The sequence below is a fragment of the Carassius auratus genome, unplaced genomic scaffold (assembly GCF_003368295.1).
Source record: "Carassius auratus strain Wakin unplaced genomic scaffold, ASM336829v1 scaf_tig00215416, whole genome shotgun sequence".
NCBI classification, from domain to species: domain Eukaryota; kingdom Metazoa; phylum Chordata; class Actinopteri; order Cypriniformes; family Cyprinidae; genus Carassius; species Carassius auratus.
This window is the reverse complement of record NW_020528079.1, coordinates 1,801,329-1,813,504: the sequence shown is the minus strand read 5'-3', so window position 1 is coordinate 1,813,504 and position 12,176 is coordinate 1,801,329. Positions and strand designations below refer to the sequence as shown.

General features: G+C 36.3%; 1 protein-coding gene across 5 annotated transcripts in view; it reads right to left on the bottom strand.

Moving 5' to 3' along the window:
- The window catches only part of LOC113094688 (paired box protein Pax-7), a 46,533-nt gene extending 37,408 nt beyond the window's left edge, over nt 1–9,125 (bottom strand). Inside the window, exons 1-4 of one of the 5 annotated variants that reach the window (XM_026260297.1) lie at nt 8,611–9,125; nt 7,540–7,775; nt 7,176–7,305; nt 6,765–6,893 (exon numbers count right to left, since the gene is read on the bottom strand). In XM_026260297.1, coding sequence (XP_026116082.1) covers nt 6,765–6,893; nt 7,176–7,305; nt 7,540–7,775; nt 8,611–8,695 — 580 coding nt within the window. In that variant the 5' untranslated portion in view covers nt 8,696–9,125. Of the gene's footprint in view, nt 1–6,764; nt 6,894–7,160; nt 7,306–7,539; nt 7,776–8,590 lie in introns of all 5 variants that reach the window. The other 4 variants (XM_026260296.1, XM_026260298.1, XM_026260299.1 and 1 more) reach the window with 4 other exon arrangements.
- Nucleotides 9,126–12,176: the final 3,051 nt, after the last annotated feature.

Here is a 12,176-nt window from a genome sequence, read left to right as displayed (position 1 = left end):
CTGGGGCTCGTGACACCTGCAGCCCACTGAGGGCGTGCAGAACATAGGACTTTACTTCAAACAGCCCAAAGACTGTGAGTTTGGGTATTGACTGGGATTGAGCTCGTCCCAGCTCGGACCCTCCTACCGCAGATGTACATTAATGCAGGAAAAAATACAAATCTGGGCAGCAGAAAGAAAGGCAGTTCCTTTTAACATGCTGTTGTCTAGATTGATCGTGTCAGTTTGAGGGAGCCCATTCAAAGGTATTCATGCATCTGCCTTTGAGGAACAATGGCAGCTAGTTTATAAACTGTCTCTTTTGGCTGCCTAAAGGCTTTAGACACCATTGTTTTGCTCCTCTTAATAAACTTTTGGAGGAGTTCATCAACTTGCCTGAATAGCCAACGCAGAGAGGCCCAAGACACAAAATAACAGACGGTTGGCTTTCCCCTTTTCTTTATCCCTTTTGAAGTGACTATCTTTAAATCTGGAAAGAGGGCTGTCAGATCGACACCAGAATAATTTTCGCTCAAACAAAAAAGCAAACGGCTGAAGGAACAAAAGTTAATTCTCAGAAGAATGGAGGACTTGACTCTTTAAACGAAACTGATAAAGGTGCACCTTGAAACACAGTCTTAACTCTTCAACATCACATGGTAGATTTGTTCCTACAATAATTAATGAGCTAAATGATCATTAATGGCCTCCTTTATGCAAATCTTGATGGGATTTTAGTCAGAGCAGCTTAATTTCAAGAAGGCTATTTTATTTAAAAGTTTTTGTCTTATAGCTCAGCAAAAAACAACTACATAGTGTAAAATAACAGACTTCGGGCATGAAAAATATTACATTAAAAAGAGACCTATATATGTCCAGCTTTTACATTTTATTTATGTAGTATAAATAAAAGAAATCAGATACATTTCAGCTGTACTTACTCCATAATATAACATACTTTTGTCTTAAAACTTAAAACAAATAAACACAAATTATGACCAATATTTTGACATTCAGTTTCAATACCACTCTCCACGCAGTCCATTACAATAATTTTGTCTACTCAGTGACCCTACAATGATAGCATTTATTTAGCATAGGGTTTGTACACGGACACCTGCAGTGAATAAACACTGCCAGAGCAAATTCTCATTTGTTCTCACAAATACATGCGTGGACCATATATATTTCAACATTTGTGCTCAAAACGTTATAAGATCTATCGGCAGAAGGTAACTTTTCCTTTGGTCTGTTTATGAGTGCCCTGAACCACGTTTGGCACTGCTGCTTTGTGGAAGGATTCCCTTTTGTTAGCTGATCAGTCTCCTATTGGGTCTCCAGACAGGATTCTTGGCATTTGTCGGCAAAAATGAAAGCAGGATTAAGGAATGGCTACTGAACACTCCATGGTAAAGGAGTGGGCAGCAATTCCCCCGATTCAAACCCCCTTCTTCCACTTTGGTAACTCCTCTTTTCGTATATTTGTATTCCCAAAGAGGCCATTAAAGCTGGTTTGAAAGCGATACGAACAATAAGATCAAAATCAACAAGTCGAGTCGTATGCTGAACATTGCTAGTCTAGTTTCTTTAAATTGAACACCATGGGGCAAATAAAGCATACATAGCCTATATAAACTGCCATTTTTACCATTAATTCCCCATGATTTATTCCAGAGGCTATATATCCTGAAATATGTTTAACAAGCCTCTGGTAGGCAAAAATTATTTTTATTCGATACATTATTGATATTATTGTTTTATTTAGCCTTATTTAATGGTTTGCAACCAATCCGCTTTGCCTATTTCTAACTTGAATGGTAGCATCTCTTCAGACGAAACATTCAGGTCTTTATATGGAGTCACCAAGAATTCCGTGCTCTTCCAGAAAAGTATACAGCACTAAAGCGATGGCGAGCCCAGGGCATCAAATCACTTTTGTGACATTACATAGGAAGCCCGGAGGCCAATAGGCCAATTTTATTGGTGTCAGCAGGAGTTTTCCCTAGTCGTTTTGTTCTTTTGGTCCAACAGGAAGCCCCCCACTCTACAGCACAGTGCAAATCTCAGTGAATGGCATGCATTTTTGACCATCTAATTGTTTGACTTCCCAAAACATCCCGTGTATTGAAGGTATATGCAATTGTCAGGTCAAATTGAAAACTTGGTTGTTTTCATTTTATATCTGCATGGCGACAACGAAGTTGGATCTATAAAGTTCCTGAGTATTAAAGGATTATACGATTGCTTTTTATGCGAAGGAAAAAAACAGGTCTTCAGCGGTGGATTTAAGAAAAATATGGGAGATTGTCCCTTTAAAGCCAAAAAAAGCAGATATCCAAAAGCCATTCGCATAGTAGGCTAATATGTAGCCTACACTGATATAGCCCTTGTCCCACATGGCAAGAGATACTTTAATTAATAGACAGGCCGTCTTGAAAGCAGCACTGGCAGTCTGTAATATGATGAATGCCATTGTCGTGGTGTCACCGAAAATGTTTCCGATAAGAAAAAGCACCCAAGGATCAAAGACTATAAGCCTCTCAATTTCCTCCAGACGCCTCGAATATTCTGCACATACTATTTTTTTTTTAGCTCTTTTCTCTTTTTCTATTTTCCCCTCTCCCTTAAACATCTGAAACACACAAAATCCTCTTCACTTCATAGGATCCGCCCCAGGTTAACAGGTCAGCAGAGCTATAGAAAATAATTGCATATTAATATTTCGTTGCAGGAGGACCCACGCAATCTATCGACATTTTAAAAATGATTAACGTCAAATCACATTCGTACAGACTGTCTCTAATGCAACGCTATTTAGACACATTAAGTCAAGCATTTACGGATTTTTGTCGTATCCGATAAAATATTATTTAGATAGGCTAAATATAGGCTAGCCTCTATTAAACAATCCACAGACAATATTTAATCAATGATAGACGGAAACAATCTTTCAAAACTATCCCAAAACGAATTAAAAGAGAGCAGGGTAAGAATTTATATTTAAAAGATATTTAAAAGAGGTAAGGGAAAACAGAAGGGCACTACTGGATTCGACGTTTTCCGATATTCGATTATACTGGATTTTGTGCAGGCCTGGTTTTTGTATGAACTTCATCCCGGGTTGACGTTTGGAGAATAATTTCCTCAGCAAAGTGCAGGACTGATGTTAACCAGCATGTAATTCATTTACACTGCAAATGTTTTACAAGGCGACGCGGTTGACACTAAACGGGTGCTGCTGGTGTCATGATCTCTAGATTAGCATATTTCACAGCATAGTCTCATAATTAGACGATGACCTTGTAAAGAGACTGGTTATACAAATGCCAGACTTGTTCTATTAATTTGCACCATTGTTACTGTCCATCATTAGCCTACTGCCCAATAACATGTTATCATATTCATGTGCATTCTAGCCCTGCGACTAATAATAGCAGGGAATGCTTTACACAGCAGGGCAGTTACAACATATTTTGATTAATTAGCTAGTGAAAACAACAATTCATAATTACCAGGATCTCAATAAAACTCTTGAACATTAACAGCAGTTAGTTTGAATTAATCAGTAATTATGTGAGCATTTATTTAAATAATGTATTTTAAAGTCTGACCTATAACAATGGCCTAATAATAATAATATTTTACCAAACGCTCCCTATCCAAAAATTGGAATGAAATGCGTTGGTTAGCAGTGTGGGGAAAGGGGAGGTTAATCCGAGTTGAATACACTGATGCAGAGCGCAGGACCACGGCTGTGATGATTGTGTTATCTCTTCCCAACATTTGGGTCTCCCTCAATTTCAGCCCAGCCAATAGCTGCGAGAAAGTGCAGATGGAGTGACTCTCGATGCCTTAGGAAAAATATTAATAGCTAAATAACTACCCTATACTTTCACTAAAGCTCCCTCTCTCTCTCTCTTTTACTCCCTCTCTCTAAATTTAAGATGGATTTGTTTGAATTGGTCTCCCGACTCATCCTATGGTCTCTTTTCTTCAAACGAGGCTTATTTCAAAGTGTCAAATAAACAGTATAACTTTCGTTTCTCTACAAATATCTGAACTATTACCCGGGTGCCAACACCTTTCATTCTCTCGATGTAACTAGTGTTTTGCAGTGTTTTCAAAATGAATGCTCCCCCAAATGAAATCATATTTAAATACTTTCTTCTGTAAATATCAGGGTTATAATTCTTGTTCAGATGTGTTTGATTTCTCAAGCCAAACGATTCATTTTCAGCGTGGTAACTCAACGAGATATATGCGTATAGTGCTACCCTAAGGTCGTGTAGAAAGAGACATCTTTTTAATGTATCAGTTACGAATTATTTAATTAAGAATTAATTTTATTATTTAAACGATCTTTTGTGTTGTTGTGTGGGATTAGTCCCTGAAAGCCAATTTGTTTAATAAAATGAGGTTGAATGGGGAATCAGTCGATCATTAACTGGCTGACCATTTTTTCTCTGGGTCAAATTACATTTTATTGGTCGAGTGAAGTCCATGTGGTGCACGTGCCTTTCATGCTTTGATACAAACACTGTAAGAAGAGGGCAGTGAATGTCAGAACGTGTAAAAATAGGAGCACAACCATAATAGGAGCAAAATTCGATAAATACAAAATGACATGTTTTGGGAATAGCTTAATTCAGAAGTAAAAAAAATAACCAAACTTAAGTTTTAAACCTGCATGATTATTGGCAAACAGTAGTGTTCGTTTATGAAGCCAGGAGTCATTTCTCTTTGTTCAATAATTTCACACCCATAATACAAAACTGCTCAATTTGTCCACAAATGGCGCGCTTGGGGTCTCTTTCTTTTGCCATGTGTTTGTGCGTCAAATCATCTAAAGTAGACCGAAGTACAATAAAACAATATTATCAAATAAATACGAACAAGTGTGAGAAAAAAATTACAATCTCGTGAAGTTGTGCTGAGGGCTAACCAGTGGGGGCCGTTTAAAGATGAAAGCGAAGAGAAAGAAAAGGCTCAATTTAATCTGCTTTAAAACCTTTCAAAATAACGTTGTGCTTGGAACTCAGAGAGTGAGGGCTGATTGGGGATAAATAAGTTTCTCACTACGCCTGTGAGCTATACACCCATCTCCAACACAGCCGCTTGTTCAAAAGACACGTTTTCATTACGAACTCTAATAAGTCTTAACATTATTAAATGCCAGTTGGATGATCAAGTAAAACAAGCCCCGAGAAAAATCCTTTCAAATCTACAAAAAGATTGCATTTTAGTGCAACCTGAATTTGGAGATGTAAATAAACATGACTGATATATTTACACAAATTATTTAGGAATCCTAGCAGAAATGCATGCATTGATCATATTGATATAGCCTATTCATATTCTTAATGGACAGCGTTTAGGGCAATGGCAGAAATTTCTAATCACGGACTGTCACTTTGTATATCCGTAATCCAATAGCTGTGGGTCCTGCTGGTCTGTGAATCTGTCCACAGCGGTAGTATGAGCGCGCAAGCACACATATATACACACACACAAACAAACACAAAAACAATGCAAATGTAGATCAATTGTATTCACGGTTAAGTTAAAAGCCGCTGTAAATAATGCCGAAACGTATGCATAATCATCATTATTGTACTGAACAAAGAAAAGCCCTTTGCAATATTAAAAAATTTGGTATAGAGAAAAAATTAAAGTATGTGCTGTTCTGCTGTATAGCTACCAAAAAATAAAACCCGTTTAATTTTTAAACAATTTCTTACAAATAATCAATGGGCATCTCCTACCTCTAAACCACCTCTCTAAAGGTCAGCCAAGAAGCACAAAAGTGATTCCAAAAAGAGCAGTGGGCATTTCCAAACAAGAATAAAACATTTTGCACCCTCCAAATCTCATTCTATTTCAACAGACGATTCCATAATATTACAAAACTATCTACCAGCATGGTGTATTGAATAATTAATCTCTCTATAGTTCCCATCTTGGCCTTTTGTTAAAAGTTTTCCCCCCTTTACGGAATTTTGAATGTGAAAGGAAGGATTCATTTCTTCTTTCGAAGCCTTGCTTTTAGGCTTTGCTTTGTGGCATAGATTCCTCGCTCCAAAAGAGCTTCAATGAAGCAGAGATCTTTGGACTGAAGTTCATCTTCAAGTGTAAAAAAGAAAAGAAAAAAAAGAAAGTTTTTTTAGCCTACTTCAAAAAAGACAATAGTATTTTTTGCTTAATTTAAGGGTTTTTTTAAACGAAATTTAACATGGGCTATTCTGGACACGATAATTTAAAATTAGCTAAAATAGACCATTGCATTATTTCATATTAGCGTACAAAAATTAATAAAAACAATTATTTAAAACCTAAAAATAATTATTATTATTACAGACTTGTTACGGGAAATACTTGTTACCAGTAGCCAGATGGGAAGGTCTGTTAACGTGTGAATAAGCGTGCCGAATTATCTCGAGAACCAGCGGGCTACGTTGAACTTATGGGCTGTAATTGATATTGATTGCCACATCGGTCATCTGTCAGTTACCGTTTTCAAGAGACCGTTTACTCAGCGTCAAATGAGTCAGTTGTACAAATAGATCAAGGCCTAAATACCATCCGTCAGAGCTAGTATAAATACACACTAAATCAACCCCCACAACTAAATCAGCAAAGACACTGAACACTGACACAAAAAGCCTACACCGACTTAATGTACAAATTTAATGTGCAGCGTAAAAGCCACATAAGATCAAGCGCAAAGTTTATTTAGACGAGGTGTATTTTTCCCTGCATACGATTAAAATAAAATAAAATTGATTTACCTTTGTCTCCCAGTATGCCGTCAATGCTGTGCTTAGTTTTTTTCTCCCCAATGTCATCCTTTTTGTCACAATCGTCGTCATCGTCTTTTTTGCCAAACCGCGCACGTAGAACCCGGCTGATAGAACTCACTGATGGGATAATTACAAATAAATAAATATAGTACAACAATAATAATAATACAACTAAAAATAATAATGTGATGTAAATACATTATATGCGTAATTTATAATTAATATTGTTATAATAAAATAACAGTAGGCTAATAATAATAATAATAATAATAATAATAAGTAGCTAATCAATGATCAGTTTGTTCAAACAAATGACTGTGATAGAAATTCCGCTGCAGGTATGAGATGAGGTGATGTGGACATGATAAAAAAGAGGCTGCTTACCAGATGAGGGCTCACCTGAGGGAACTGTACTTCTGTCACACACACCGTCCTTCAGCAGTTTATCCCGAATCTCCCAGCTGAACATGCCGGGATTATCGCGCTTGTATTCTTCGATTCGTTTTTCCACGTCAGGTGTTGCCACCTGCTTTTGTGTTTGATTGAAAATGCGAAAATACGAAGAGAGAAAAAAAAAAAAAGGAAGTATGGGTGAAAAGAAAAAAGACAGCAGAACAAACTTTAGTAGCTATAAATTGTACCTTTCCTTATAGGCTACGTGTCAACTTTTCTCAAAAGATTAAAAAAATATTTCGCTAGATTTGGAAATAAAATGGATGCAAAACTCACCCTGCATATATTAGAATAAAAATAGGCTACTTACTCTGGGTTTACTTCCTCCTATTGCTCCAGGACGGATCGTGCCAGTTTCTTGATAACGGCAGAGGATTTTGGACACACAGCCGTGGGAAACGCGAAGTTGTCTGGAGATCACGCAGGGACGGATGCCGTGGTGAGCCATTTCAACTATTTTGTGGCGTATATGATTTGGCAAAGGCCTGCCATTGATGAACACTCCGCCAAGCTGATTCACTCGCCCTTGACCCAGAGGAGTTGAAACTGCAGTGAAGAAATGGGATTTAAATCTAACTTTGGCTTGCTTTCACTTCAAGTTTAACCACTTAAAATGCGTATCTTTTTCCCTCAAAAAATTAAAAATAATAACAATAATAATTTTATCACTGATAGGCTATACCAATAAGAAGCAAAAAATAGAGCCAAACGGTTTAAATTAACCACCTATCTATAAATTCTTCTATTAATAATAGGCTACATTGTCTTATTATTATAATTGAAAATAAATAAAATGATTTAATTTGAATCTGGAAAATTTGTCTTTATTCTCAGGTGTCTTGAGATGCACTAAGAATTCCTGTGAATAAATGAAAGAAAATCAAGCAGAGAATAATGTAATGTACATTGAGCGGTCCTCTCGGCCTGGATGCGTTCTCGATGTTGTTCCAATATTAGTGCATTCTGGATTCAATTGTGCCACTAGATCAGTTCAACTAATCTTACAGGGACGGACAGGCTTAGTATACGGAAGTTTAATTTGAAGCACTTAAACACCAGTATTGCCAGCAACAAAATTACCTTTTTTTAATATAAATATATTATGGTGCGCTTAATATGCACCCGCTCTGCTCATAAAAATGTGATAAAGCCAATAACCCTTTTCTAATACACACACACACATTTTCAACTTGAAGCAAAAAACGAAAATCGGACATATATAACCTGATTCAGTCAAGAACTTGGTTTACTCGAAGGTGTAATATAGACTACACTTTAAACTCTTCAAAAACCTTTTTGGCTAGAAGAAATCTGTAGGCGTGTTATTATTGACAACAATTAATTACAGTAAAACAAAGTACCTAACAACTGTCCAACCAACCTTCCAAGGGGAATCCAGTGCGGGGATAGTTCTGTCCTGGAGCCGGTCGCATCATCCTCGGTACTGTTCCCGGTAAAGATGACATTCTACTTTTAATAAATGACGAGGCACAGTATGTTTAAACTGCGGAAGGAAGTCCAGACTTGTTGATGAATGTTTCCTTAATTAATAAAATTCACTTAAGTCCTGTTTCCAAAGGGGGAAATAAAAAAAATAAAAAAGTTATCCAGCCACACTATGGCGGTGATGTGAAACCTCCAAAAATCAAACAGAGATAAACAGAGTCGTTTGGAGCGGAGGGGGTCATGAGCAAAATAACTACCGCAAGAACAAGCAGCAGCGCGCGCCAGGGAGGGGTACTCCAAACGCTTTCGAGTCAACAAAGGTTACTTAATTCTTTGCAGTGTTTTCTTAAAAGGTCTGATAGTTTTGGATGACAAAGTCGGGGTTGGGAGTTGCTGAAGTGGATAACTTCAGCGCGCGGTGTCGGAGGGGTGTTGCGCGCGCCGATAGGCTCTCGCGGTCTTCTTTTATTCATGTGGGCATGGAGGGGAACAAGCACGTTTTTTTTCAACCAATCACAAAAAGCAGAGGGTAAGACAAACACACACGCTGAGAGCGTAGCTTTTCATTCACTTCATCAGATTGCCTTTGAGCAGAAAACAATGCAAACACTTGATCGATCGACTGCCATTTGTTGACCAGGCCTAAGAGTCATAAGCTTATAATACAGAAGTGTTCATATAAAAAATACTTTAATTGTTATTTTTTCATATAAAAGCATGGATAAGTTTGTTTTGTTCATTAATTGACTCTCCAATCTATAACAATAGCCTAATTGGCCTATTCTACAGACAAAACTCCGTAACTCTAATAGATTAGACTAGTCCGTCAATTAAAATACAAAACGTGTGTTTGTGCTTATTAATTTGTTCTGTTATACCACACCATAAAACTTTTCATTTACTTTTCATTTCATGTTTCAGGATTTCTCGGGAATTGACGGATCACTTCAAATATTTGTTTTATCAGTTGGTTTAATCTTTTTTTTTTTTTTATTGAACACCACTCTCCTAAACATTTCAATACAATAACCAAACAAAGGAAAACCACATAAAAACGAATTAGTTTCAAAATTAAAAAAAAAAAAAAAAACACCAGCAGAAAACTAAAAGGCAAGAATGGCTTTTAAAAACCATTAACCATTCAGTTCTTATTGCGAATAAGAAAATAAAATGCTAGAGTAAATGGTCAGTCTTCAGATTAAACGATGAAAAGACAGCAATTTTGACAGCCATTTCTAAAACGTGAGGCTGATAAATGGCAACAGCCTACGTTTAACAATACATACAAAAAAACAATAAACAGTTCGTGACATTTTATATATTAGGCTATTTATAAAATTATGTGAATGTAATGTTATTTGAAAGTTTTGTCACCTCAAATAGTTCTTAGGTTATTGCATCAAATAATGATTCATTATAACATTAATACATATGAACATAAATCGACAGTCCAAACCGCATTCTATATATTTGTACGAGTTAGGAAGAATTGCATTAAATTATAACTTTTACAGTGCCATGATTAACCAACAAACCTATAAGCAGTGATTTTTTAGGTATCCTGTGCTTGTGTGCAAAGGGATGCTTGGGAACATCAAACACTGGAACTCAACTTTAAGAACAGACGGGCAGTAATGACTTGAAAGCAACGCTTTGTTGTTAGCAATGGCATCCTTAATTTGTGTGCATTGCTGGTTAATATAGGCTATACTTCCACATGACTAAGCATGTCACATCCCAAGGGACCAGTAGGTTAATGTCTTTGTGGTCTCTTGCAGACGTCGCAGTAAAACAAGACAGAATTGCTGTTGGCACTATTTATATGGGCAAAGACTTCGCCGAACAGGCCTATGTATATAAAGACCTGCTGATATGAGATGAAGCTAAGATACATTTCAGTACTTAAATTGTGTCTAAGATGTTTTCTTTTTTATGTCTACATTCGCAACGCAGTTTTCTGGAAGATAAATGTCACTTTCATTACACATGCAATATTTTTAAAATACATTTTGTTCAACCAATAATCAGTTTAATTAATTATATAGTCTATTCCAAGAAAGCAATACAAACCTATAAAAAGTACACGTTGAATGTGCTTGCATCAATTAGCTATCATTCAAGAAACACACAGCTGAAATTTCCTGAATACTAAATACTTCCTGAATACCCTTCTTTGACTTCTTTCTCTACAATAGTACAGTGAACCCTGCACGACATGTATGTTGATTTACTTGTGGTCACTGTTGGCCAAATTATTGGTCAGTGACAAATTATAGGACCTGCCACCAGATGGCGATAGAGAACCAAAAATTTGAATTTTCCAGTTGATGGGTCTTCATTCCATTTTACAATGTCCATAATGCACAATCAAGCTAAAAGCTAAAAATCTTCACATATACTGACTGAGATTCCATGACTGAATATTGTACTGTAGTCATATAGTTTACTATTAACTATATAGTAAAAGCTTTTAGAAACAGACACATAATTAAAAACAATGTTTACAGTAGCTATATATACACACACATCACTGCTGTCCAGTGGACACTGAAAAGAGGAGTAAGAGAAGTGAAAGTGCAGAGCTGCATATCTGAATTAGTAATGCAAGATAAGGAGAGCAAGCAAAGAGCGTGAGGAAGAGAGAAAGAGAGCAGGTGCACCAGATCACACAAAGCCCTGCAGCAGACCAAGGTTGAGTTCCATATGACACTTTTAGCATTGGGGCAGAATAACATTCCAGCTGGAAGCATTTAAGGGTGTTAAATCACTGGTTTGGTAATGACATTTTGTCTTCATACATCACTGAAATCAAAGAAAGGAATGTCTGTAAGGTAGTCCCGACTTTCTCACAAGCATTCATACCCATTTCCACAGCACAGTAGCCTAGACAAATGTAAATGCAGATTGTCTAAGATACTTCAAATAGCAAAACAGACGAGGTCTGATGCAATAGCTTTTAAATTTTAATTTTTAAATTTTTTTATTGAACTTATTGAAATGATCAAATCTATCCTTAAGATGTAATTAGTAATTTAAACCATAAGGTTTAAATTACACACTATTCAAAAGTGGGGTCAAGAGTTTGATAAGGTTTATAGGTTAATAACTATTGTATACCATTCAGCAAGGATGTGCTAAATTGATCAAAGGTAGTAAATAATAATAATAATTATAAACTATTTCTGCTGTTCTTTTGAACTTCAAAGAATCCTGAAAACAAGTATCACCAGTTCCACAAAAAACAAAAACAAAAAAACACTGATAATAAGTAATTTGTTTCTTGATCTTCAAATCATATCATAATGATTTCTGAAGGATCATGTGACACTGAAAACTGAAGTAATGGCTGCTGAAGATTAAGCTTTGCCATGAGTCCATGACAGGAACATATTACATTTTAAATATAGTGTACAATGTAATTATATGAAAATGAGAAACGTTTGTTTTATTAAATATTTCACAATAACACTTTTTACCGTGTAAATGCAATCTTGGTGAGCA